The following is a 27642-nucleotide window of genomic DNA, read 5'->3' as shown; positions in this document are numbered from 1 at the left end:
GATGGGGCAGTGAGATAAATAACGGTGATGGATCAAGCCCTGATCTTTGGACTGGGTAAGAGTGGTCTGTTTAACTCAGACACTCTGTTCATCACCACCCCCTTTTGTAAATCGTTTTTGGCCACTATAGGTGTGGCAGGGTATACTCAGACATGAGTCCCTTTCTCACTGCTCCATCAGGATTCAAGCAAGCTGGGCCGAAGAAGGCTGAAATGCCAGAAACCGGTCCCCGGTAGCTTGTCTCCTTTCTGGTGAAGAATTGGCTTGGTAGTTTAGTCTGCCCTGTTCCCATGATGCACTGGGCCAGGGACAGACTGATTTGCATATAGCCAGGTTCTGAGCTGGGATGGGGCAGTGAGATAAATAACGGTGATGGATCAAGCCCTGATCTTTGGACTGGGTAAGAGTGGTCTGTTTAACTCAGACACTCTGTTCATCACCACCCCCTTTTGTAAATCGATTTTGGCCACTATAGGTGTGGCAGGGTATACTCAGACATGAGTCCCTTTCTCACTGCTCCATCAGGATTCAAGCAAGCCGGGCCGAAGAAGGCTGAAATGCCAGAAACCGGTCCCCGGTAGCTTGTCTCCTTTCTGGTGAAGAATTGGCTTGGTAGTTTAGTCTGCCCTGTTCCCATGATGCACTGGGCCAGGGACAGACTGATTTGCATATAGCCAGGTTCTGAGCTGGGATGGGGCAGTGAGATAAATAACGGTGATGGATCAAGCCCTGATCTTTGGACTGGGTAAGAGTGGTCTGTTTAACTCAGACACTCTGTTCATCACCACCCCCTTTTGTAAATCGTTTTTGGCCACTATAGGTGTGGCAGGGTATACTCAGACATGAGTCCCTTTCTCACTGCTCCATCAGGATTCAAGCAAGCCGGGCCGAAGAAGGCTGAAATGCCAGAAACCGGTCCCCGGTAGCTTGTCTCCTTTCTGGTGAAGAATTGGCTTGGTAGTTTAGTCTGCCCTGTTCCCATGATGCACTGGGCCAGGGACAGACTGATTTGCATATAGCCAGGTTCTGAGCTGGGATGGGGCAGTGAGATAAATAACGGTGATGGATCAAGCCCTGATCTTTGGACTGGGTAAGAGTGGTCTGTTTAACTCAGACACTCTGTTCATCACCACCCCCTTTTGTAAATCGTTTTTGGCCACTATAGGTGTGGCAGGGTATACTCAGACATGAGTCCCTTTCTCACTGCTCCATCAGGATTCAAGCAAGCCGGGCCGAAGAAGGCTGAAATGCCAGAAACCGGTCCCCGGTAGCTTGTCTCCTTTCTGGTGAAGAATTGGCTTGGTAGTTTAGTCTGCCCTGTTCCCATGATGCACTGGGCCAGGGACAGACTGATTTGCATATAGCCAGGTTCTGAGCTGGGATGGGGCAGTGAGATAAATAACGGTGATGGATCAAGCCCTGATCTTTGGACTGGGTAAGAGTGGTCTGTTTAACTCAGACACTCTGTTCATCACCACCCCCTTTTGTAAATCGATTTTGGCCACTATAGGTGTGGCAGGGTATACTCAGACATGAGTCCCTTTCTCACTGCTCCATCAGGATTCAAGCAAGCCGGGCCGAAGAAGGCTGAAATGCCAGAAACCGGTCCCCGGTAGCTTGTCTCCTTTCTGGTGAAGAATTGGCTTGGTAGTTTAGTCTGCCCTGTTCCCATGATGCACTGGGCCAGGGACAGACTGATTTGCATATAGCCAGGTTCTGAGCTGGGATGGGGCAGTGAGATAAATAACGGTGATGGATCAAGCCCTGATCTTTGGACTGGGTAAGAGTGGTCTGTTTAACTCAGACACTCTGTTCATCACCACCCCCTTTTGTAAATCGTTTTTGGCCACTATAGGTGTGGCAGGGTATACTCAGACATGAGTCCCTTTCTCACTGCTCCATCAGGATTCAAGCAAGCCGGGCCGAAGAAGGCTGAAATGCCAGAAACCGGTCCCCGGTAGCTTGTCTCCTTTCTGGTGAAGAATTGGCTTGGTAGTTTAGTCTGCCCTGTTCCCATGATGCACTGGGCCAGGGACAGACTGATTTGCATATAGCCAGGTTCTGAGCTGGGATGGGGCAGTGAGATAAATAACGGTGATGGATCAAGCCCTGATCTTTGGACTGGGTAAGAGTGGTCTGTTTAACTCAGACACTCTGTTCATCACCACCCCCTTTTGTAAATCGTTTTTGGCCACTATAGGTGTGGCAGGGTATACTCAGACATGAGTCCCTTTCTCACTGCTCCATCAGGATTCAAGCAAGCCGGGCCGAAGAAGGCTGAAATGCCAGAAACCGGTCCCCGGTAGCTTGTCTCCTTTCTGGTGAAGAATTGGCTTGGTAGTTTAGTCTGCCCTGTTCCCATGATGCACTGGGCCAGGGACAGACTGATTTGCATATAGCCAGGTTCTGAGCTGGGATGGGGCAGTGAGATAAATAACGGTGATGGATCAAGCCCTGATCTTTGGACTGGGTAAGAGTGGTCTGTTTAACTCAGACACTCTGTTCATCACCACCCCCTTTTGTAAATCGTTTTTGGCCACTATAGGTGTGGCAGGGTATACTCAGACATGAGTCCCTTTCTCACTGCTCCATCAGGATTCAAGCAAGCCGGGCCGAAGAAGGCTGAAATGCCAGAAACCGGTCCCCGGTAGCTTGTCTCCTTTCTGGTGAAGAATTGGCTTGGTAGTTTAGTCTGCCCTGTTCCCATGATGCACTGGGCCAGGGACAGACTGATTTGCATATAGCCAGGTTCTGAGCTGGGATGGGGCAGTGAGATAAATAACGGTGATGGATCAAGCCCTGATCTTTGGACTGGGTAAGAGTGGTCTGTTTAACTCAGACACTCTGTTCATCACCACCCCCTTTTGTAAATCGTTTTTGGCCACTATAGGTGTGGCAGGGTATACTCAGACATGAGTCCCTTTCTCACTGCTCCATCAGGATTCAAGCAAGCCGGGCCGAAGAAGGCTGAAATGCCAGAAACCGGTCCCCGGTAGCTTGTCTCCTTTCTGGTGAAGAATTGGCTTGGTAGTTTAGTCTGCCCTGTTCCCATGATGCACTGGGCCAGGGACAGACTGATTTGCATATAGCCAGGTTCTGAGCTGGGATGGGGCAGTGAGATAAATAACGGTGATGGATCAAGCCCTGATCTTTGGACTGGGTAAGAGTGGTCTGTTTAACTCAGACACTCTGTTCATCACCACCCCCTTTTGTAAAACATTACCCCACAAGGCACTTGTCATTGTATGGATATGCTCAGATAGGGAAAACGCTGTTGTACTGGAAAGCTGGAATCCTTACACAGATCTTTACTTGGGCGAGAAAGACTATATGAATCAACTCATGTTCATCGTTCAATGATACCTAATAGGTCAGCTGATAGCATGCCTTATCAGTCAACTCATACCCTAAAACAGCTTGCACCTCACCCAGCACTGTATGTCCAACACCTATGTGAATCTTAAACCAATCAAAATTGAATTCCAGCTATTCGGCACAAACAACAAGCACCGGCTACTCCGAACCTCGGTCAAGAAATGAACCAGGACAGAATCGAACACTACCTCTCCTCCAATGTTGAGTCACTCGAACTCACACTGGCACCAAATGTACCCTCAATTAACACATTGGCAAGAAACTCAAGCTAGCCTTGTCCTAGCTTCCTATTAAAGAGAGTGAAAATATTTCTCCCATAAAGTGACAGCAGAACTGATGTTCAGGCTCTTGAACTTTTGCATCTGAATGGTGGAAATGTCCTCCTCAAAGGCCTCCAGTACTCCATACTGCCCACCGCAAGCCTTCTCAAGGGGCTGAAAAAATATAACTAAATCACCCCCCTTGTGATACTCCACTGGCTTACCTTGTCAGCCCATATCAACTTCAAGCTGCATCATCTCCAAAACCATCATGACCAGCACCTCCGCCCTTATGTCTACAAGCGCACCCTCTCCGGAGGCTTCTGGCATACCCACACCATCATCATGGAGATAAAGAAGTGAAAAAGAGGAAAACACAAGGCAACAGGCCTTCTCCACCCTGCCCATCTATTCCATAATCCAGAGGGAAGTCGCAGTATTCATCATGACTGTCCAAACCCTGCCTCATTTTAGGAAAGAGCTGAAGACACTCCGCTTGAAGAAAGCCACGTGTTGATGCAGCAACAGTCCACTTTCGTCCTTAGCGACCAAATAGCCTTCCAATGACAGGTTGACTGTATCTTTACCTTTACCCCTGGACCGTGGACCATTGCCTTCTGGGTAAAGTTTCACTATAAAATACCACATACATACATACATCTATACGTACATAGGGTGACCTTTGCTATCTCATCCACAGCTTTGTATAGAGGATCCACCACCATTACAAACTAGACAGTGCAAGAGTTTCCGGCACGAGAAAATGTACAAATATGTGTCTCACCTGTTTCTACCTCATGATTTGTGAATTGTTTTCAGTGTTTAGTGAGTAATTCTCAAACAAATTCACCACTTGTTCCATACCTGAAATTGTGCAGTAAGCTAATTTTCTCCTATTCGTGTGACACAATTAAGACAATATGGCTCCCCTTTGACCTTAACAAACAGGTTTCTAACCCCCGGCATAGAGTTACACGAAATTCACCATAATATTTTGTTTGGGGAGGTGGCAGGCATTCTGCCTACTGATCTTAGTTTTCCTGAAGCTAGAATAATAGCTAACACCCACTGCTGTCAATCTACAGCAATCTGCCAGTCATGTGTTCAAAACGCTGAACACCAACTTAGCATTACAAAGTTCAGCGAAGGGTTATGAGAGTTTTCAGAAATATGATGGCGCTCAACAGGTAGTGGTCAGGGGGTAGTTTGTGAGGTTTAGGTGGTTGGTGCTTCTTGATCTGAGGTAACCCTTGTCTCAGAGAAAGGAAGGGGAGAGGATCTCAACCTTCTGTAAACATAAAAGCAATGTCAAGCGCACACAACCTGCATCAGTTTACAAATTGAGTTTTGTGATCATTCAATAAAAAGGATAAAATCCAACTCCAATGTTTTTAACCTATTAGGTGTTTATTCATCCAGTGTGAGTATTTGTTTCACAAGAAAACCAGCCGACACGTGTTTCGTCAAAACCGGGGTAAACCCGTGAGTCTTCAGGGCTGTGGAGTTTTAGGATTAGAGCGGTGTCGTCGGACCGGTGATAATTCCAACCCGGTTCTAATCGGGTGTAAACAAAGGAAGACGCGAGAAGGAGGTGCTTCTAATACGTCTAGGTGGCGTGTTAAAGGTTTCTAACCCCCGGCATAGAGTTACACGAAATTCACCATAATATTTTGTTTGGGGAGGTGGCAGGCATTCTGCCTACTGATCTTAGTTTTCCTGAAGCTAGAATAATAGCTAACACCCACTGCTGTCAATCTACAGCAATCTGCCAGTCATGAGTTCAAAACGCTGAACACCAACTTAGCATTCCCTGCTTCCTAGGTTGCATACTGTGTATAATTAAATTATGTTTTAGTAACCTGTTATTTACAAGGCATTGGTGGTGGGGCATAGATTTTATTAGTACAGAAGGTGCATTGTCACGGACGCCCTGTGGTGTGAGGGGCCTACTGCATTCTAATCATGGCTATCTTTCATTACTCAAACTGGAAGTCAAGGGACCCATCTTCCATTCTTCAATGAGAGTACATGGTACCCTTGCTACACTACTGACAATGTGTATTAAGTAGTACTGTGCAAAACAATGCTATTATTAAAACAAGTGGCATCACTAACAAAACATTTAGCAGATGGAAATTCGCTTGAGCAAGATTTGTACATAGCATGTGGCTCTCATTACTGCCTTCTGTTAAGTATTCTGATTTTAATGTGTATAAGGAAGAGTTTTTAGTATACTCTGTGTCGCTGATACTCCTATCCCACTGAAGCTTGTGGATTCTCCAAAGAGCCATACAGTGATATTGTTGTTCCTATTTCTTAGGAAATAAAGCTCCTTCAATGTGTAATTTTAAAGCACTGCATCCATTTTGGGGAGTTGTTTTAAGAAATCTTTTTAATGGTCTGAAAACTGCTTTGACAATATTTTTCTCCAATATCCTTCAGAAGGCTTCATTTCATGCATGATACTGTGTTGAAACCTCCTCCTTGCTCCTGTGCATGGTTTTATGTCCATATGAGAGGGGATTAATCTACCATAACCTTTTAGATCATTAAACTATGATCAACCTATCAAGATATGTGCATTGGGAGACCAAATGCTCAGTTCAAGTGTTAGAGTCTGTTCTAACATGGAATGAAAGAATTGCCATTATTGAAATCAGTATGCTTTCCCCATTCAACATCATCCCTCTAATACTCCCACCAGCACCCCCCACCTCCTCTGACGGTCCTAATATTGGCATTTATTAGAATGCAAAAGCTCCTTGCATTTAAAGTGTCACATAAAGTATGCATGCCCACCCTTTGTATACTTGTATGTAGGTGTGATATATATAGCGCAAACCTAACTACAATACAACAGATAGCTGTATGGGTGAGAGGTATTCAAAAAGAGCACGAGGGTGAGTGCTGAGCGCACCATGGGTCAGGGGAGTTATTGGGGTGAGAGGAGGCAAGGGTAGAGAGATGTCTGCAGGTGATTGTATAAGGAAAAATGGGATTCGCTGTCGAACCAGCATAGGGGTATTGGGAATAGAGGTGGTTGCAGAATAGGGAGGGGAAGGAAGTGTGTGTGTCTAGAGGGCAGAACGAGAGGGAAAGGCAGTGGGATGATATGGTTATATGTAGTATATGTGTAGATGTTTGTATGTGTGTAGTGTAGTGTTGTGTTAATATCTTGTTAATGTACTGTTAGTGTTCTGTTAATTTGTATCATGCATGACTCACCCAGGAGATATCCTGGCTTTGAAGCTGAATGGGCCAAACCACTGCCGGGTCTAGTTCAAGAGCCAGGTCTTCAGTTTCTAGAGGAATTCAACAACTTACATGTATAGGGGCAGATCTTTCCAGACTTTAGCGATGAGGTAGGAGAAGGCATGACTGCCAGATTGGGATCTGTGTATGTGGGGAGTGTGTGCAAGTAGGAGTCCAGCTGATTGGAAGAGTCTGGTCGTTTTTGTGGAAGTTTATGCAGTTGTTGAGTTATGTAGAGACATATGACATGCTTATCTTTGGTATGGTGTATGTCTTCTAAATATGCTATAGGAATCATCTAGTAAGCAGAAAACAATAAACATTTACAGTGGATAGTGCTGGTAGTTTGTTTTTAGTTTCTGAACCTCATTAACAGAAGGCGTCCTTTATTAAAGAATTGGTTGCCCGTCATCACCAGTTCTACCTAAGAATTCTCCATTTGTAGAACGCTGCCTTTTCTTTTTTAGTTCAGTAGGATTTTATTGAATTTTGACAATGGAGAAATACAGAAATACATACAAAAAACTGAAAAAATAATTCATTAAATTACAAGGAAGCGAATAATAACAATTATAAATATGTAGTCACCAATAAAATACATCGCAATATAGTATTGTTAATCAAAGGATAACTCAATAAAGGGGGGAAGGAAGGAAGGGGAAGGGAAGAAGGGAAAGGGAAATATACAATCCATAGCATAATAACTTAGATAAATAGAGTTACCAATAACATATTAACAATAAGAAAACAAGAATCATAACTGTACATAAGAATCTATAGGAGACCAAAAGGATTGAAAATGTGAAGAATTATGATGAACACCATGTAACGATAATTGAGCACCTCTTCTTGTAAAGATAATCCAAGACCACCAAGCATGGACTGAAAGAGAAGTAGCATCCTTCCAACAAAAAGTGATTGATTTTAATGCAGCCGAAACTAAAAAATTAAATAACTTTGCTTCAGTATCTTCAAGGGGCACACTCAAAGCAACAGATTTACATATGATCAAATAACGCTGCCTTTTCTGATGTAAGACAGACAGTGGTCTTACATTTGCAAAATATCACCAGTGGCTAGGGTAAGAATTAAATAACACAATGAAAAGACGATGAAAATCAGCTTGATCGGATACTTTTGCAAACTCATAACTTCACTTTTGTGCCTAGACAACACACACCTTGAGGAAACCCCACCATGCCTAAATGCCTCTCAAACTCCATGATGACAGGGAGCCTCATGGGTGTTTTAGACATCCACAAAGAAATAATGTTGATGTTTGCTGTTAATCATGTTTCATTTTCCTTATAGATGAAAGATTTGCGGAATGAAAATGTGAATCCGTTCCTGGGCTTTTTCTCGGATTGTGGCATCTTCGCCATTGTGACGGAGCACTGCTCGCGGGGAAGCTTGGAGGACCTCCTAAGGAATGAAGATGTCAAACTGGACTGGATGTTCAAATCCTCCCTCGTGCTGGATTTAATTAAAGTAAGTAAATGGAAGTCTTTATTTAGTTAAAAAAAAGGTAAATTGATACTTGTATAGCGCACTACTCACCCGCAAGGGTCTCAAGGCGCTTGTACGAATACCGCTGTGGAACCCATCCTGGCTTTCCCTGTGAGGCATCCACTCCTTGGCACCCCCAAGGGGGAGGCCAGGCATCCTTAGCGTCGTGGGGGCTGTTATGGAGATTAAGCAAGCTATTGCCCAGAGTTGCAGAGTGGGACTCCATGATTGGAATAGGCACTGAGGCGAGAATGATCAGGTATGTGGAATTTTGAACCCAAGACCCGCCGAGGCGGGGAATTGAACCCTGGTTCCGGGCCGGACCGCTGCATCAGGGTCTGCCGCTCTAACCATTGAGCCACACTTCTCCCTTCATTGGCTGCCCATTAATCTCAGGATCTCGTTTAAGATCCTTTGTCTTGTCTATCGAGCTTTGGCAGAGGGTTCTTCTGATCCCCTTGGTGCCCTGCTGACCCGTTACCAGCCTGGTAGATCTTTAAGATCTTCAGAGATGAATTTGTTGGTTGTCCCACGTGCCAAAAGGGTTCGCTGGGGAAACAGAGCTTTTTCCATTGCTGCCCCCAAACTATGGAACTTGTTACCTCTTGAGATTAAGATGCAACCCTCTCTGTCTTCCTTTAAAAAGGCGCTCAAGACCTGGTGTTTTGTCAGGGCATATCCGTAATTAGGATTATTCTCTGTTACCTGGTATTATTTGGTCAGGCGCCTTGACGCCCACCTGGGCTTAGTTGCGCGTTAAAAATCGTTTTTCATCCATTCATTCAAAGCTAAAAGCGTCTCATCTCTTGGCCTTCTACTACTGTAGCCACTTAATGTCAATCTTCTAAGCCTATGTCTGGTACTTTGTCAAGTTCTATTGCAAAGAAAGTTACAATTTCTCATAATGGTGGTTTCTTTCTCGGTGATAATTTTTCACAAAACTTGCAACCTTCTTGCAAGAAAAAAGTCTACAAAAATAAAAAAGACCTATTCGGTGGAAGGATGCATTAATGTGCCACGAAAGTAGACTTGTCTTTTGACTGAATTAAGACCTCAGGCATATTTAATATCAGGTGTTCATTATATTATGTGTGTATATATATATATATATATATATATATATATATATATAGAGAGAGAGAGAGAGAGAGAGAGAGAGAGAGAGAGAGAGAGAGAGAGAGAGAGAGAGAGAGAGAGAGAGAGAGAGAGAGAGAGAGAGAGAGAGAGATAGAGATAGATAGATAGATATTTGTTTCAGTATATTTGTGATATACCAGAACTCCGTTGGTTTGATATATGTTGATCTGGTCATGGCATTGGATAACATTTTAATTTAATGGATGCTTGAATTTACAAGTTTGGAGAATCTACAAGTTTATGCATTTTTCCATAGTAATTAGTTCAATTTTAAGAATGACGACACAGGTGATCTCATAGAATGGTACATGTCGGAGCTTATAGGAAAGATAGTTAACCTTCACATATTCATAACGATGTACCTATTCATGAACTTCTCAGTGAATTTCCTACTTATAGTGGGTATTTAATTTTGGTGCCAAAAATAAGCGAAGGATGGACACACAGTCTGAATATACTGGTGCACCATTTTGTTGGTTTGTTTCGAAAGAATTCCTGCTAGGTAGAAAACTGTATTTTTGGTCCGGTAAAAAATAGAAAGATACGATTAGGGTGTTTCCAGCTTATGCACAATCACTAATCTACACACTTTCCACTGACGACAACTCTACCAATTCAGGGTTAGTGATACAAAGAACCAACTACACATGTCAAATATTTTGGTACATATCCCTTGGAATTTTGTTCAAATTCAAATAGAGTAACTTTTCCTGTTTATGAGGCTTTTACAGCTTACCTTTAGACCAGCAAAAACATCCTTTACCCCACAGTCTCAACAACGACATGCCTTTATAACGCAGTTACTACCCCGGCGGCGACGTTACCAGGTGTTACTTTAACCCACATGTTGTTACAACGACTTGCTGTAGGGGGCTCATTGTTCAACTGGTGTTGAACTTTTAAGTCCAACACCTTCCCTACTGTTGTGTAGACTGGAGTTGGATTAGTAATTTATACTATTCTAAAGTCCAGCGCTCCCTAAAGCAAGTCATTGTAATGACTTGCATGGTAAAGTAACCATGGTAATGCCTTAGTCTGGGTAGTGACTGCGTTGTAAAGGCAGGCAGAGTAAATGAATGTGGGGTTTCATCATATAACCCTTTAGTCCTATATAACAACCAGTTTACATGTTTATCACTCCTGTACAAGAAGAGACAATCAATATTGTAGTGATGCGTCACATTCACATTGACTTCCTCAATAATCATTATAAGCTCAATAAAGCTTTTTTTTTTAGTATGTGTCAGACTAGATATGTGAGTTGCCATACTCCTGAATTTCCTGGAGAAGAGCACAATTTCATCCTCGAAAAAAGGATTGTGATTTTGGCTACCAGTTTTTAGTTATGTATAGACGTTTCCATAAACGCCTGGGGTTGGCATAATTACAGTAATTATGCTGCTAATTATTATTATGAGGAAGATAATTCATTACATTCAATTATTTGTAATGAATTAATCACACACTTTTGTGTTTATTAATAATCATATTTTCATACAAATGAACTTCTTCAGGGCATGTATATTTATTTACGTTGTGATATAACTCGATCTGCCCGCCAAGTGTTTCTTGCTCAGTCATCATATTGCGTTTCTAGAGGACTGATTTCCTTAGTACTTTGGATCAATTCTACTGCCACTACCCACCTCAAGACTTTGATGGTGGAAGTATCACAACACCAGTTTCGAAACACCTGATGTTAAGCATGTGCTACCGAATGGCAAGGCCAGTAGACAGGGTTGGCTACAAGGAAACAAGTAAAATATCAAGTGCCATAGTAAATCCCTCCTAAGGCTTAATGTTAAGTGTCCATCATATCTAGGAGTTGCACATAACTACTGTGAGAAATTGGGTTCCTGGTAGAGGGGGGTAAAACCTTACTCAAGCAGCAACCACAATCCTTGTCAGGGTGAGGCACAAGCGAATCCCAAACTAACCTGTGCTCAACCCTCTGATAGCTTGGCACAGAGCAGGTAGGTTTAACTTAGAGACAAAGTGTAAAGTGTTTATGCAGCACTTCAAGCAGTAATAAAGTGAAACCATAACGCAACACAAATAGGGCAGATCGAGCAGTAGCGGACTCCCCCTCCCCAGCGCCTTGAGACCCTCCGGGTGAGTAGTGCGCTATACAAATGCTATTGATTGATTGATTGATTGATTGTAAACTCCTTCCTCCGATGGTCCCTATTCAATCGGGTCATCCGAGGAATTTCCACTAACAGAACCAACGTGGGTTCCATTGACAAAATACTTACAGTTCACGGATTCTAAAGAAGGTGGGCGGACTGCCAGTTTGGCAGACAGGCTACACTGTTGTGTTTGCAACAGAGTACCCTGACTGCCAGATTATAAATTAGGCCTGTGGTCTTTTAATAAGATGCACAAAAACATAGTAAGGCAATGTGACGTCATATGGCTGGCCTGGAAGCTGAGTACCACTGGAAGAGGAAACCATGGATATGATAAATATCTTTATGAGCCAGACGTACAAACATCCAGAAACAATGGGGACCCAAAAAGTGACTCAAATGTGTGGCATGTCAGGACTACACATGTGTGAAAATTGCCAGATAGAATAAGAGACGCCTCTGCCCATTTCAACATCATGCTCATTATTCACAAGAGAAGTGCTTCCCCCTTTGCAATTCCATTCTAAATGCATGATGCATGCGAAAGAACCTCCAACTTCCTCGTGCCTTCCTGGACAGCAATATAGTCCGTGAAGACATAAGGAACACCAGGCATTCTGATAGGCCACCTTGTTGATAACCATAATCCAGATCGCAAGCACCAATTCTGATTGGAAAAAGAGGTGCTATTTAAATTGACCTGAACACGAAGTTTTCTTCTGATCAATTATAATTGGCCCCTGTGTTTGGAAAATTCTGTTTAGCTGTAATTGCCATCCACTGATAGGGGCAAACGGACCAGGCAATTGATCTTGTATTTTCCTGTTCATTGATTCAACAAAAGGCAGATTTGATTTTCTGGGCACTATTTTTGAAGTTTATGGGTTTCCTAATTATGAGGTAGAGATAGTTACATAATGCCGCATAATTAGCCCAGTGTTTCTTGATATGTACACATAAAGCCTTTCTCTGAAGGAAATATGGCAGGTGCAGAATTCACTGCATTCTTTTATAAATGAGACATGCACTGGAAATTGCACCCAAACACCTCCAAGCACACAATTAGGGACCTCATTTATGAGGCCCCTTGCGCGGCCGGAACGTCACTTTTCCCTGGCGCAGAAGCCTGCGTGATATTTATCAGGCAGCACCAAGCCACTTTTGTTGCCTTATTGCAGCCTGATAAATATCAGTCCTCATCTGCAGCACATATAGAAAGAGGAAAAAGCCTCTTGTGATTATTTTTGTTCAGGAAGGTTTACCTTCCTGTATAAAAATAATCATCTCTGCAACACAGGCATCCTTGCACCATGGGGCAAAGGTGCTTGCGTTGGCACACAGCAGCCCATTGTTCGACAGCGCTGGGGAAAAGGACTGGCATGCGCCGTATCTTATAGTCCATTAGACTGCATTACAACAAATGATGCCCTGGGTGTATAATTTGCAGCAAGGTGAGTGAATGCAACTAATTCAATTTGCATTCTCACAACCCATTTTGCCCACATGCAAATTTTCTTTGATAATTAGAACCAGCACAACACGCTGGCCGGTGTGCAGGTTGTAGAAATAATTGTGTGAATCTACGCCAAAATATTGGAGTTAAAAATATAAACTTAAAAGCATTTTAGCAATGTACATGTTTTTATATAACTGCATTGTGTTGAAAAAGTTTTAATGTGATGTGAGCATTTCAATGGCCTTATAATGTTGTTAACAGTAAAGAATTCGGGTGCATAGGAGCAGCCGAGAGTCCTGTGAGATAACTACTTAAAAATGTAGTGGCATTCTGTCCAGCAGCCTTAGGTATCATTTTTGGCAGTAATGCTTGCACATGACAGAGCTAACAGAAGTTAAGAGTTGTCCCTTACGCTTGTAATATATTCCACTTGCAAATTTGCAGGGAATGAGATATTTACATCACCGGGATTTCCCCCATGGACGTTTGAAGTCTCGGAACTGTGTGGTCGATGGCCGATTTGTTCTCAAAATTACAGATTATGGCTATAATGATATCATGGATACACAGAAATGCCCTCGTGTTCAACCACCGATAGGAGGTACGTATGGCAACAAATAAAACTGCATGGAAAATAAACTTGTGTGGCTCACTAGCAGGTATAAGCAACAACTAGTTCTGAAATGACTGGGCGGGATTTGTGGAGCTAACCTACTGACCAACCACCTAGGAATTGGATAAATGTATTTTATAATGAAAGTAACATTATTGAGTGTGCTTTTGTACAGTATGCAATGCGAATGACAATGCAAAACCGTGTTTGACATAAGGGTGCCAAATGTATGCTTCCATCTGGTACAGCACAAACAAACACAAAAAGAAAAGAGCATACCTTCGTGTGAAGCAGTCTAATGGTAAACATCACCACCAGGCAGTTTATAAAATTAAGATTTTGTTTTTGGGGTGTTGGAGGCACTGTCGGAAAAATCTAAGCAAAGTAGATAATTTTACCTTCTAAAATGAGGTTCTGAGAAAGGGTTTCTACGTGCCTGTAACCCACCCTGCTGAATGTCGAGGTACACCAAATACCAAGGCTGTCTAGTCTTGATTCCACCTCATGCCTCTTTCCTCCACCAGCCTGCACTCCCTTCCCGCTTTATCCTGCTCTTGCAAGTTGTTTTTGTCACTGCTCTCTCCTTTTGTCACTGTTTTTCTTTCTCTCTCTCTCTTCTTCCTCTACTATTCTTACACGTTTCTCAGCCTAATGAGGAAAGGTAAGTGCTGGTATCAGATAATAAGTGGCAGTGGGCCCCACCTGCAACCACCTGCTCAAATTCAGAACTGGATACCAGTGCTGTGTTCTGTGCTAAGTAACCATCATTAGCAAGGTGAAGTTAAACTGGCTCCTCTTCCATCAGTAAATATATTTCTTTGAAGAATGGGAGATGGGTTGAAGACCCCCAAATGTCGCTAACAAACTCTAGGGACAATTCACGAAGCTTTTTCTTTGGTTAATTGTATCTTGCTATTATCTTACTTCAAAATGACATCTCAGTTTTAGTTCAAAATATTTTATTGAGATTTTTATCATAAGTAACAATAAAAATGACATACAGAAAACTATATTGAATTCATGGTTCCAAATAAAGTACAAGTAATCCAATGAAACAACGAAAAGAAAGGGGAGGGAGGGGAGGGAATGGGAAGAAACATATAATATCAGATAAATAATAGGCAATAAATTGAGCTACTATATACAATAACCAATTATAAACTGAATTTATAACATACGATAACTGAAATTAATTCAATAAATAATTATCGATAGGAACCCAAAATAAATGATAAGAAGATCTCAGTTTTAAAGCCTGATTCACAAATAACTTTTTATGGGTAGCTGTGTTTTCTTGCAAACTTACAAAGGACCAGGAGTGGCCCGTGAAGGTAAGAGCAGTGGGGCGGGGTGGGGGAATACTCTACAGACAATGAACATGGCACACAGTGGTGGAGGCTATTGAGCCATAGGGAAACTAAATTACTCATTTTGAGGGAAGCACACATGAAAACGATGAATGTATGACGTTACAACGCAGACATTTACAGTGCATGCCTTCACAACGCAATTTTTACATCGCAACATCCTTTACAACGCATTCTTTTATATAGCATGCCTTTACATCGCATTTCAGAAACTACCTTTACAACACATTCCATTACATCGCATTATACATTTACAACTCATACCATTACAATGCATACCATTACATTGCATTTAGGGTAAGTGTTGGATAGTTTAGGGGTAATAATTACTATTCTAACAACAGTGAGTGCAACAGTAGGGTAAGTGTTGGATAGTGTAGTGGTAGGAATGACTATTCTAACTCCAGTGAGTGGAAGAGCAGGGTAAGTGTTGGATAGTGTAGGGGTAAAAATTACTATTATAACTCCAGTGAGTGGAACAGTAGGGTAAGTGTTGGATAGTGTAGGGGTAAAAATTACTATTATAACTCCAGTGAGTGGAACAGTAGGGTAAGTGTCGGATAGTGTAAGGGTACTATGTGTTCTAATGGCTGCGTTGTAATGGCATGCGATGTAAAGGATGTTGCGATGTAATGACCTCTATGTAAAGGTAGTGCAATGTAATGACTGCATTGTAAAGGTTGCTTCCCAAAAACGATCAATACAAGGAGTGTGTTGCGGGTTGGTAAGTTGAAATGTGCTTATATTGGCTGAGGCCTTCTGCAAGATTGATGCACAGCGTGAGAGATTCCGAGAATGCAGGATATATGTGTGTTGTGCAATTAAAACACCACAGTATTGTCCTAAGTCAGACAGTTTTGGGGGATTCTGCACTAATCTAGAAAGTGCAGGTTCTAGTGACATAAATTCAATGAAAATACTCAAAACATTGCACACGCAATGCAGGAATAGCTTTCAAAAATGGTCTAAGATTAGATGGATCTCCAAAGTAAAATAAAGTTCAGAGAAGTCTCACTCTTTGTTTAGGTTTAAAAGATGAAAACCAAAAATAGAACGATTTTGTGTTTGGGTTGGAGCCTTGTGCATTATTAACCTCCTAACTGGTATAGTATATCAAAAGTAAAATGCAAAATGAAAAACATGAGGGCAAGATGTCTGAGAGTACCCCCTGGAATTGAGTAAGGAGGAAGAATGATAGGTGAACCAGTATGAAAAAGTCATAAAAAGAAACTTACTTTACATTATGTATCCCCCAGTAGCACAATTCAAGAAAGATAGCATTTTAGTTTAAGAGATAGGATGTGTTGGTTGAAGAATATGTTCCAAGTTGAAGAAAACTAACTTCCTATTGCAGGTTTGGAAATATGACAGAGGAGAGGATTCAAGATCAGTTTGATTTAAAATGTAACAGTGATAATATTTTAGTAGAATTGTGTATGAAGGGAAAACCACAAGTAGAGGAACTATGGTAAGTTGCCGAAAGAGTACAGCACTTGCTAACATGTGAAGGCGAGTTGAGTAAACGTCAAATTATAAAATCATCTGTAGAAAAAGTAAAAGAGGACAATGAGTGTGTAGTGAGGACAAAGAACGATAAAAGAAATGTCAGTCGGATATTAAGCGGTGAATGTTTTTAATGTAGCAATATGGTACATAAGACAAATGGCAAAAAGTACTGAGATGGGAGCAATATGTAACAATTGTGGTAAGAGAGGGAATTTTATCAAATGGTGCAAGGGCAGGGAAAGAAAGAGTATGCAAGGGTGGTGAGAGAGATTTGCGAACAAGTGGTAATGCAAGTTGGACAAGGTTCAAAGGAACATCTTTCATATCAATTATTGGTGGATGATTTTCTGTACACTGGGACATTGCTGTCCAGTGCCCAACACATGCTTTGACCCCAAAAACATGCCAAATTAGCTAAAATCCTAATTGGCATATTTAACTTATTTGTGAGTGTACGGTACAAAGTGTACCCAGAGCCTGTGAGTCAAATGTCACTAGTGGACTTTAGCACATATTGTGCACCCACAAAAATGACAATATAAAACATGACTTCAAGTCTGCCAGGTTTAAACTGAAAATTTGACCGGTCAAAATAACCCCTTTTGACAGACATAAACCCTCCTTTTAAATATTAGTAAGTCACACCTAAGTAGGCGTTAAATCCAAGTAAGGCAGGGTGCATGGTATAAGTAGAGCATGTAAACGTGTAAAACATGTCCTTAGATTGACAGGGTACAAAAAGCTATTTTAGCTGTAGAATGGTTAGCTGTTCCATTGGTAAACATTAGGATACATTATTGAAGTTGATAAAGTCAGCCTAGGAACCAACTAAAAAGTAATTTCTTCAACTTTTAAAAATATTTTTTATAAGTCCAAATCATAGGTAAAGTCGGATTTGTGCTAAATGTTTTACAAAAGGTATTTTAAAAAGTCACCTTTAACTAAGTAAAGTCTCTAGAAGTCCATTTACATGAGCTTCCAACTGTTACCCAGGAACTGAATAGCTCCTTATTGGGATATAAACTTGATCCCAAAGCTCAGACAAAGGACTTGAATGTGGGGAGGTGTTCTGTGCCTCTGTCAAGATGGCCATCTGGGGAGTGCCCAGCAACCTGTCACAGGTAGATATAGCTAAAACCTGGTCCCACCCCTTCCTGTGTTCCCTAGAGCCAGTTAGGCACCAGACTAAGTGGAGAGGAGCTGGCCCCAGAACCGGTTTTGAGTGACCACAGAGGACGGGTTGCTCATTTACCTAGCCACAACCCTATGGTGGTCACAGAAGCTCTGCACAGTGGAAGGAATGTTCTGATATCTTGAATTTAGGAAGAGAAGGGCAATGTGAATTGTTTTGCTGTAGGGCACACAGGAACTGCTGCATAAGTGGGAACCATTTCCCTAATGGTTACCAAGGTGCCATTGGTCACCCCTACCCACATGTAAGTGCAAGGCATAAATGTGGCACACCTGGGACCCTATTGAACCTTTGGAAGACAGAAGAATGGATGTGCCTGCTGTTAAGATCTGTGAGGAGATCGTAAAGGCTGGACCTGCCTTAGCTGTATCCAGGACAAAGGAGTAGAATGCAAGGGTCAGTTGGGTGACCTCTTGTAAAGTTACAGGGATGTCCTGTGACCCTTGGCTGTGCAAAAGTGCACTGCTCCAAACTTCTTGAAAAGTCTGAAGGTAGAAATTGTCACCAGATAAAGGCACCAAAATTATCTGTCTGGCGAGGGACCTTCTTTGGGCACAAATTTTGAATTCCACCTGCACTGAACTTTCACACCTAACGTCAACTGCTTGATCAAGACTTTGTTCTAGAGAAATCCAACCCCATGGATCCCATCTGGGCCACAGCCTGATGCTTTGACCCGCTGAGAATTTTTGACTTCCATTTCGGAGACTAAGTCAGAAAGAAAAACTTCAGACTGGGGCACATCTAGTTTCTGAATCGGAACCAACAAGAGCGCTATCCAAGGAGCATGTTTACAGACAATTGTTTACAATTGTGTTCTTGTCAAATGAAGAAATAATTAAAGGAGTGGGAAACTAAATATAAGAAATCTTCAGTGTATCATTCTCATACCAAAGAAGCCATTGAAAGGAAGAACAAGACTTTAAATGAAGCAATACAATTGGGTAGAACCATTGGTTTGGACTGGAAGCAAGAGTTACAAAAACGTATCAACTCATGCCAAATGGTTCCTCACATGGCCACAGAAAATACTCCTTTAAAACCTTTCAAGGAATACATGTGGAACACATCAGTGTGTCCTGGGTGGATGCAGTGGGACAAAGGGTGCAGAGATAACATCCCTAGTGAGCAGAGAGTAACAGAGAAAAGATAACAAGCTGTGAGAAAAGAGAGGTTTGATCAAAGGAAGAGTCTGGTAATTTTAATTAAAAAGAGGATGAAGATTGAGGTAGAGAATGTGGCTTAACGGCTAGGGCGGTCGACCTCCGAGCTGGGGAACCAGGTTTGAGTCTCGACAGAGACGCTCAACATCCTGCGATTCTGGGCAAATCATTTAATCTCCCTGTGCCTACCAAAACTGAATGTGTCCGTCTGTAACGTAACTGGTGCGCATGTAAAGCACTCTGATACCTTCGGGTCTAGCTCACACTATATAAAACTCCACACAAAACTGGGTGCACATTTTTGCACCAGGAGAATGGTTTAATTGGTCCAAAGTTACCAACAGCTAAACGTGTTTAAAATGTTATCAAGACACATAATGGAAAATATGGAACATGTCAAAGCAGGATGCAAAGAAAAGGAATTGAATAACAAGATAAAGCAGAATTGAAAGGACTTTGATGCTGAAATAAGGAGAGTAGGTGATGAGGTACTCTCTGAGAACATGAACAAGAGTGAACCTTTGAAAGCTGCCAATAAACCACTTCATCTGCAAGATTTTGAACTGAACTCCAGAAATGTTGTTCATTACCTTGTGTGTTGCTATATATGATTATATATTTGTTTTAATTAATCTATGGTACAAATTGTCATATTACAAGAAAGGAGAAGTGGGGTGTCTTCCTTAAATAGTTTTCCCTTATGGAAGGAGGTTGTGGAATGCTCCAACACAAAGAACGTAGTTAGAGAAGGTTCTAAGCTCTATAGACACCACTCGCAGACATTACCAGAACCCACGACATCAAAAGCATCTCCTACTCTGACAATACTCAGCTCATCCTCTCGCTCTCAGCGGATCCCGCCTCGATGAAGACCAACTTCCACAACTGTATGAAGAAAGTCTCAGCCTGTATGAAGGACAACTGCCTGAAGCTCAACACAGACAAAACTGAAGTGCTGATCTTCGGCAGATACATCTCCCTCTGAAATGACTCCTGGTGTCTATCAGAACTCGGACCCACCCCCAAATCAAAAGACCTCGCCCGCAACTTCAACGTCATCCTGGACAGTGAACTCTCTATGAAACATCAAGTCAACAGACTCCAGATGAACCAGAACGCAGCAGCCAGACTGATCCTCAACTTTCTGAGGAGGACCCACATCACCCAGCACATGAAGGACGTCCACTGGCTCCCCATCATGAAGAGATCTCAATTCAAGCTCCTGACCTACGCCTACAAAGCCCTCCATGACCCATGACCTGCTTAGTCATGAATCACTGCTGAACTTCCACCACCCTTCAGAAACCTCCGATCCGCCCACCTTGCCTTCGCTCACTTACCGTGCAGCCACTGATGCCACTCTGGAGGACGCTCCTTCTCCCACCTCTCCACCAAGTCTTGGAACACCCTTCTCCTCCACCTCCGCACTTCACCCTGGCTGACTGACTTCAGAAAAGGGACTCAAGACTTTTCTCTTCGACTGATATTTGCAGCACAGTGCCTAGATACACTCTTGGGTGACAAGTCGTGCTACACAAATACCAGTTGTTTGATTGATAGATAGATGTTAGTTGGAAACAGCCCTGGTTAAAGTGTTAATAATAAGGTTACTTTAAATTACCTACAGTGGACTGTTGTGTTGCTATTTAACTAAGATTAAAACTAGTACAAGATTGACATGAGTTTCCCCAGTGGAAATGATCATACTAAATATTTGAGACATCCCACAAAGGCAGTAGCGTCCGGTATTTGCTACGAGTGGCGGGGCGGGTGGGGGGCAAGAGGGGTGGCATAGGGGTAGAAAAGGACGGGGTGAGTAAAAAATAATAATAATTAAAAGACGTGTCTTCACGTCCCGCGTCTCGCTCCTCTGCTCCTTCATCTTCTTCAGGTACAGGCCCCCAGCCAGCCCTGCGGTCAAGCCTGAAGCTGATTTCTCATGAGGGCAGATTCAGAATTGGCGTGAGTGCTCTCGATTAACGCTCCAGGACAGACTAGGAGACTGTGTCTGCTCTGTCCAGGCCGAGCAATGCAGCTGGGGTTGGAGAGAGCTTCACTGCGCATGACAGTGTGGCCGGCCTGAGACAGCCAGCCAAACTGTCATGTGCAGTAAAGGGAGTGCACACACCACTCCCCTCAATGTTGTCACCTCCCAGGCCCTGCCCCTAAGACGACAGGAAACAAGAAATAACATTAGTGTTGTTTTAGTTTTCATTTCCTGCTAGTTTTGGGGAAGGCAAAGCTCCTTTGCCATAGAGGAGGTAGGGGTGCTGCACAAAGGTCAAACTTTATTGGTGTTACAAACATGTTACCTGGCACACACTGCACACTCTCCTAGTTTCCCATTTTCCTTTATAGAAGGAGTGAATATGCCATGGCTACAGGGTTTCTTCGGTGTAACTGGAATTTGTTGTCATAAAAATCTTATTCATTTTTTTTGTAGGTACACATAGGGTATTTTTTAATTGAACTAAACTTGCTACTTTATATATGTTCACCTATGCTGCATTGTAATCCCATGGCTACTTCTGTAACACTACCCTGTGAACATCCATGCGGATTTTGCATGTGAATAAAGTATCCATGTGCTGCATACAAGAATGCATGCAATACTTGAGTGATATTTTATGACATGTTGTTGATTAGATGTACAATAGTACACTCTTTCCAGGCACTTATACATGGAAAGTGCATTGTGTATTGGCCCATTGTGCATAGTCTACAAGCGCACAAGTGAGATTCCAATGCAGCTACTCCACCACTCAAAGACAAGGACAGCAGCTCACTGTTGTGTTGTAGAGCCCTGTTGTTCTCTGTTGTTACACCTTGTAGTCACATTTGAACGTTTTTGTTTTGCAGAATTGTTTTGGACAGCTCCAGAATTATTAAGAGACCAATCTCTTGCCAGAAGAGGCACTTTCAAAGGAGATGTTTACAGTTTTGCTATCGTTTTACAAGAAGTAGTTGTCCGCGGTCCTCCATATTGTATGTCAGGGCTTGGCGCTGAAGGTACGTGTTTTCAGAATAAAATGTTTCGTAGATTTCTTTCTTTCTAGAGATGTATACAAGAGCACTGTTGCTAGTTGTTTTGTTTGTAGCTTGTGATATTACATGGTTTTGTTTAGGAAGGAATTGTTTCTGTAAATACCTTAGGAGTCATCTAATGCATTGTGATAAACTGAGGATCACATCAAAATAAAGTGAGAATGTTGAAGCACTATGGGCCATATGTATCATTGAAATTCGCATTCGCAAAGCCTTTGCGAATGGGAATTCGCAAAATGATATGTATGAAGGAAAATCCAATGCAAAATAAGGAATTGCAAAATTTGCGATTCCTTATTTTGCGATTGCATTTAAGGAATAGCAAATTTTGCGATTCCTTAAATGCAATGTAAGAAGGCAAAAAAAATTGCTAAATGGCCTTAAGGAATCGCAAATTACCACCAACTTCTGGTTGGTGGTAAGTTGCAAATTCCTTGAAAAATGCAAATTTTTGCATTTTTCAAAGTGCCATGTGACGCACATACATGCCCTTAGGGAATGTATGTGCGCCACATGTGCACCTATGCTTATTTCAGGGGTGCAACAGGGTGTCCTTTGGACACTCTTGCACCCTTGAAATTATTCTCAATTTGCGATTAGCAAATTGCGAATTCGCTAATTGAGAAAAAATTCCCATTCCTTCCTATGGGCCTCCTGGCCCATAGAAATGAATGGGAAAGTATTCCTTAATTGCGAATTCGCAATTTGCGAATTCGCAATTAAGGAATATCAAGAAATCGCTAAAAAAAATTGTTTTTCTTGATACATACCATTTTGCGATTCTGAAATAGCGATTTCTTAAAAATTGCTATTACAGAATCGCAAATTGGTTCCTTGATACATATGACCCTAAATCACACACAGATTTCACATGTACTATAAATAGATAATTTGGAAAGACCTTGCCTGAACAACGTTACCTCATGCTTTTTTCACGTGTTGACAGAAATCATTCATGGGTATGGAGTTGTGATGTGGAAATTCTTCTTCACTGATGTGGTAGACCTGCGGCACGCAAATTCGGTGCTGAAATTGAGTTGCAGATTAATTCTCCCATTTTGGCAGAAATTGCAATGAAATGCTTCCAAGCACTAAGGGGCCTATTTATGAGAGGCTTGCGTCACTTTCAATCAATCAATCAATCAATCAGTCAGGCAATTTGTAGAACGCGCTACTCACCCGCTAGGGTCTCAAGGTGCTGGGAGGGGAGGGAGGGGTCCGCTACTGCTCGAATAGCCAGGTCTTGAGTTGTTTCCTGAAGGAGAGATGGTCCTGGGTTAGTCGTAGGTGGGTGGGGAGGGAGTTCCATGTCTTGGCCGCCAGGTAGGAAAAGGATCTTCCTCCGGCGGTGGCTCTGTGAATACGTGGGACGGTGGCGAGGGCGAGGCTGGTCAAGCGGAGTTGACGGGTTGGCGTGTAGAATGTGAGGCGGATGTTGAGGTACTTGGGGCCCAAGTCGTGGAGAGCCTTGTGTGCGTGGGTGAGGAGTCTGAACGTGATTCTCTTGCTGACGGGGAGCAAGTGAAGGTCTCTCAGGCGGGCAGAGATGTGGTTGTGGCGAGGGATGTCCAGGATGAGTCGTGCGAGTTGTATGAGTTTTGCATCCTCTAAGTCAGATTTATGCAGCCACATAAAGCCACATTGTGTGGCTTTGAATGGCTTCATAAACCTGGAGTAACCCAACGCAGTGCAAATCGCGGTGATGCTTTACTCTGCTCACAGGAGGCATGTCCTTGTGCGATGCGGTGGGTGTTCCCATGCAAATCCCATGATTTTTTACGGTTTCCCAGATTTACGAAATCTGGTAAACCTGGGAATACACCAATAGGATACACATCCCCCGGTGAACCGTAACAAGGAGAAATATCTTTAATTCTCTTCTTTTTTCCTCTTTCTATGTCTGCTGCAGCACACAAAGAAAGAGGAAAATGCCTCTATGGATTGTTTTTGTGCAGGAAGGTGCCCCTTCCATCACAAACACAATCCTGCCTACAACACAGGTACCGTTGCACCGTGGTGCAAGGATGCCTGCATTGGCGCCCGACTGCAGAAACAGCGGCCATGCACGGGGAAAGGATGGTATGTGCCATATTGGTTAAATACGGAGCCCAAAGGAGATAGGTCTATGAAAACGTGGTAAAGGCTAGACCCTTTTTAAGTATAAAGCACACAAATTGCCTAAACCACACTTACTTAAACGAAAAAACGTTTTTAGGTTAGAAAAATATTTATTACATTCCAACCAGGCATGCTTATTCAATGCCAAATATTTTGACTTTTAAAGTATCTTTTTTAACATTAATAGGCAGAAATTAAAAGGACTGTGCAATCAATATTTACATCACTGTACAATTGGTTTGATACACATAGAAACAAACAATGTCAAAATAATATATAAAACATCAAACATCGTACAAAGAAATTAATACATAACAAAACACCAATATCATATACATATAGAATCAATGAATGAAACAAATCGAAAGAATGGGGAATATGGTCAACTGAATGACTCGAAATTGATAATGCACAGTCCGTTTAATTTCTGCCTATTAATGTTAAAAAAGATACTTTAAAAGTCAAAATAATTGGCATTGAATAAGCATGCCTGGTTGGAATGTAATAAATATTTTTCTAACTTAAAAACGTTTTTTCGTTTAAGTAAGTATTGGTTAAATATGGCACATTCCTGCCCTTTACCTCTGGCAAGCACGGCACAGCAAGGCGACATGTTGTACAGCACTGCATCAGTATCTTGTAAATAGGCCCCTAGAGGTCTAGAAGTGATTGGATATATCATACTGGAACTCAGATTCATTCAGGTTCAGATTGTCCACACAATGGCAGTGCCTAACACTACCACACTCTTCCATTTGTGATACCTTTCTACACAAGTCTTCCCTGAGAAAAAATGTGGAATTTTGATACAGGCCCTTTAATTCAATACACAGTGGTGAATGAAGTGATGTGAATGGGACTTAGATCAGTTCAGAAATACAGAAGTATATGTTGGACTATTAAATTAATACAGTATTTAACTGTCATCTAAATAACATAAGACCCCATGTATTAAGGAACATTCACAAACCACAATGTGCACTTTGGACACCGGCTGGTTTGTGAATGGGTGTGCAATTTACAATGTGGCCATGTGGTACAGGGTCACATTGCAAACTGCATATTTAAAGGGTATCACAAAAATTCCTGCATAATGAATTATAATTAGAATATACAAATCCCTGTGATTGGCTGCCAATATTTGGATGGTTCCCTGCAAAGAACAGCAGACTATCATCCTTGCATTTACATTCCCAAACGATAAAAAAATGTTTAAAGCACTACTTTCCCATTGAAGGAACAGGTGCTGCTTTAAAAACAAAATCCCTTTTAAGAACACAGCGGGGGAGCATGTAGTGGTCTCCTAAGTCACGGTCTACTCGCCCGAGGCTGCCCAACATGATTCCCTAAGGGCAGACGAGGATGCTTCCACTTTGCGAGTAAATTACCAACCTTTTTGACTTGTTGGTAACGGAAAATGTGTTTGCTACCACAATTGCACTCGCAAACCACTGCTTATATGCCACTGGAAAATGGAATTCGGAGCAGACTCGAATATCACCCTTCCAACTAATTGCGATGGATGATGACCAGTCAACATACAAAAGCATAAAAAGTCGATATGATATGGTAACACTAACTGAGAGCATAAAAGATGAAGCAGAATGAGAAACTCAATCAAATTACTACATGTGGTTGTGATTGTTTCCAATGACTTGGCCACATAGTGACACAGGAGCATATTTTACTACTGCTTGGCCACCACTATAAGAGCATTTTAGATGAAAACAACTAGAGACTCGTCACTAAGGCTGGGCTGATAACTCCTCGCCGCCAGATAAGTTTACGGATTTTGTGAGGAATAGGCAGGAGCACAACACCAAAGGTAAGTGCTACTCCGATCCACTGCGATTGTGCAGTTTTGGAAAACTCCGCACTCCAAACGGAGTGTGAAGTTTTCCAAAACTGCACAATCGCAGTGGATCGGAGTAGCACTTACCTTTGGTGTTGTGCTCCTGCCTACTCCTGCGCCTCCACTTGCCTTCAACTGCGCCGCTCTGCTGCTCCGGTTGAATTAATTAACAGGAAACCAGGAAGAACTGCAGTGCGCATGGCGTACTGCATGAAGGCATGCCTGACGTCAGGCATGCCTTCACGCAGTACGCCATGTGCACTGCAGTTCTTTCTGGTTTCCTGTTAATTAATTCCAGAGCGGCAGAGCAGCGCAGCAGAAGACAAGTGGTGCTGCAGGAGCAGGACATCTTGGAACTAGGAAGAAGCAAGATAAGTTTCCTCGCCAGCACTACTGCAGTGCAATCCTTACAATACGCGGGAGGAGGGGAAACAGTGAGTTTAGTGGGAGAGGTGTGGAGGCCAAGGGTGTAGGCGGCAGGGCGGGCCAGGGGTTTAGTAGGAGGGGTGCAGAAGGGTATGGGGGGATATGTGACTCTGCAAGCCACGGTACTCCGCTGAATTTCATGGAGTTTTGTAGTAACTGAAATTCCACAAAGTACTACTAGGCCAGCTCCACCCAGGGTTACTCTTCACCATGGCCCTCTACCTTAAGAACTGAATACTATAAACTCCAAATGAAGCCCATTCACAATGTAGCTGATTCTTCACTAGATCTTTCCCTGGTTTAGAATTTAGCCTAGATTCTCTCACCTTGAATCCTTATGGCCTCATTATGATGTTGGTTGGAAAGCAAACCGCCCGACTCCTTGTCGGAATTGGTTCAGACGACTTGCGTTCGGCAGGTTCACACAACTGATTAAGATGCTTTCGAACACTCCTCGGAAAGTCTATCATTGACTTCAATGGGAGCCTGTGGTCCGACCGACAACACAGGCTCCCACTGAAAAAAGGGGTGGTTGCGAAAAACCTTACACCCTTTGGCGGGCACCCAATTGCGCCTGCCACACTGTGCATGGTTTCACAGGGGGGTTCCCTTGGGCACCCCCACGAGCCCCAACCGGAGGCCTCAGGATGAAGTGGGGTCTGATAGGGGCCCAAAACTCATTTTTCAAAGCCATTTTATGTTGGACAGACCAAGTTGGAAAGGCTGTCTCAATCAAACATCGTAATCCATCGGTTGGAAATACTTTACATAGATGCTGTACGATTCGGATTCGACCGACTCATATTTCCTGAATGCCAATCGGAACCGATTCGGACTGACCTATGGGTTTCCTTTCCAACAGCAAGCATCATAATCGGTCGGTCGAAATTGTGTCCGACTGAGTCGGCCGTATAGGTTTCCGACGCGGTCTAAAGGAATTTGACTGCCATTCTGAGGCTTTCAGCATGACATTATAATCAGCCCTTAAGTGTATAGGAATAAGAATCTGGTGTTGTTCCTCTTTCTTTCCTCTTTTCGAATTCCAAGAGGGTCATCACTAAAATCTGCCCTGTATTATATATCTAGATCTACTGAATATACACGTAGGGCCTCATTCACAAAGGTAAACAAACACCTTTGTGTATGTTTACGATTTTTGCTATTCAAAAAGGTATTTTACTAGTAGTAACTTTACGATTGTGCAATCTCCGCCCATACAAAGATAGGACTAAACTATCTTCTCAT

General features: G+C 42.6%; 1 protein-coding gene across 1 annotated transcript in view; it reads left to right on the top strand.

Moving 5' to 3' along the window:
• Positions 1-27642, top strand: part of LOC147696807 (retinal guanylyl cyclase 2-like) — a 408956-nt gene that overhangs the window by 308341 nt on the left and 72973 nt on the right. Inside the window, exons 8-10 of the mRNA XM_086933248.1 lie at positions 8199-8375; positions 13560-13716; positions 21816-21965. Coding sequence (XP_086789374.1) covers positions 8199-8375; positions 13560-13716; positions 21816-21965 — 484 coding nt within the window. The remainder of the gene's footprint in view (positions 1-8198; positions 8376-13559; positions 13717-21815; positions 21966-27642) is intronic.

This window comes from Lissotriton vulgaris, chromosome 8 (assembly GCF_964263255.1).
Source record: "Lissotriton vulgaris chromosome 8, aLisVul1.2, whole genome shotgun sequence".
NCBI lineage: Eukaryota > Metazoa > Chordata > Amphibia > Caudata > Salamandridae > Lissotriton > Lissotriton vulgaris.
Note: the sequence above shows the minus strand (reverse complement) of the source record. Positions and strands in the feature narration are given on the sequence as shown.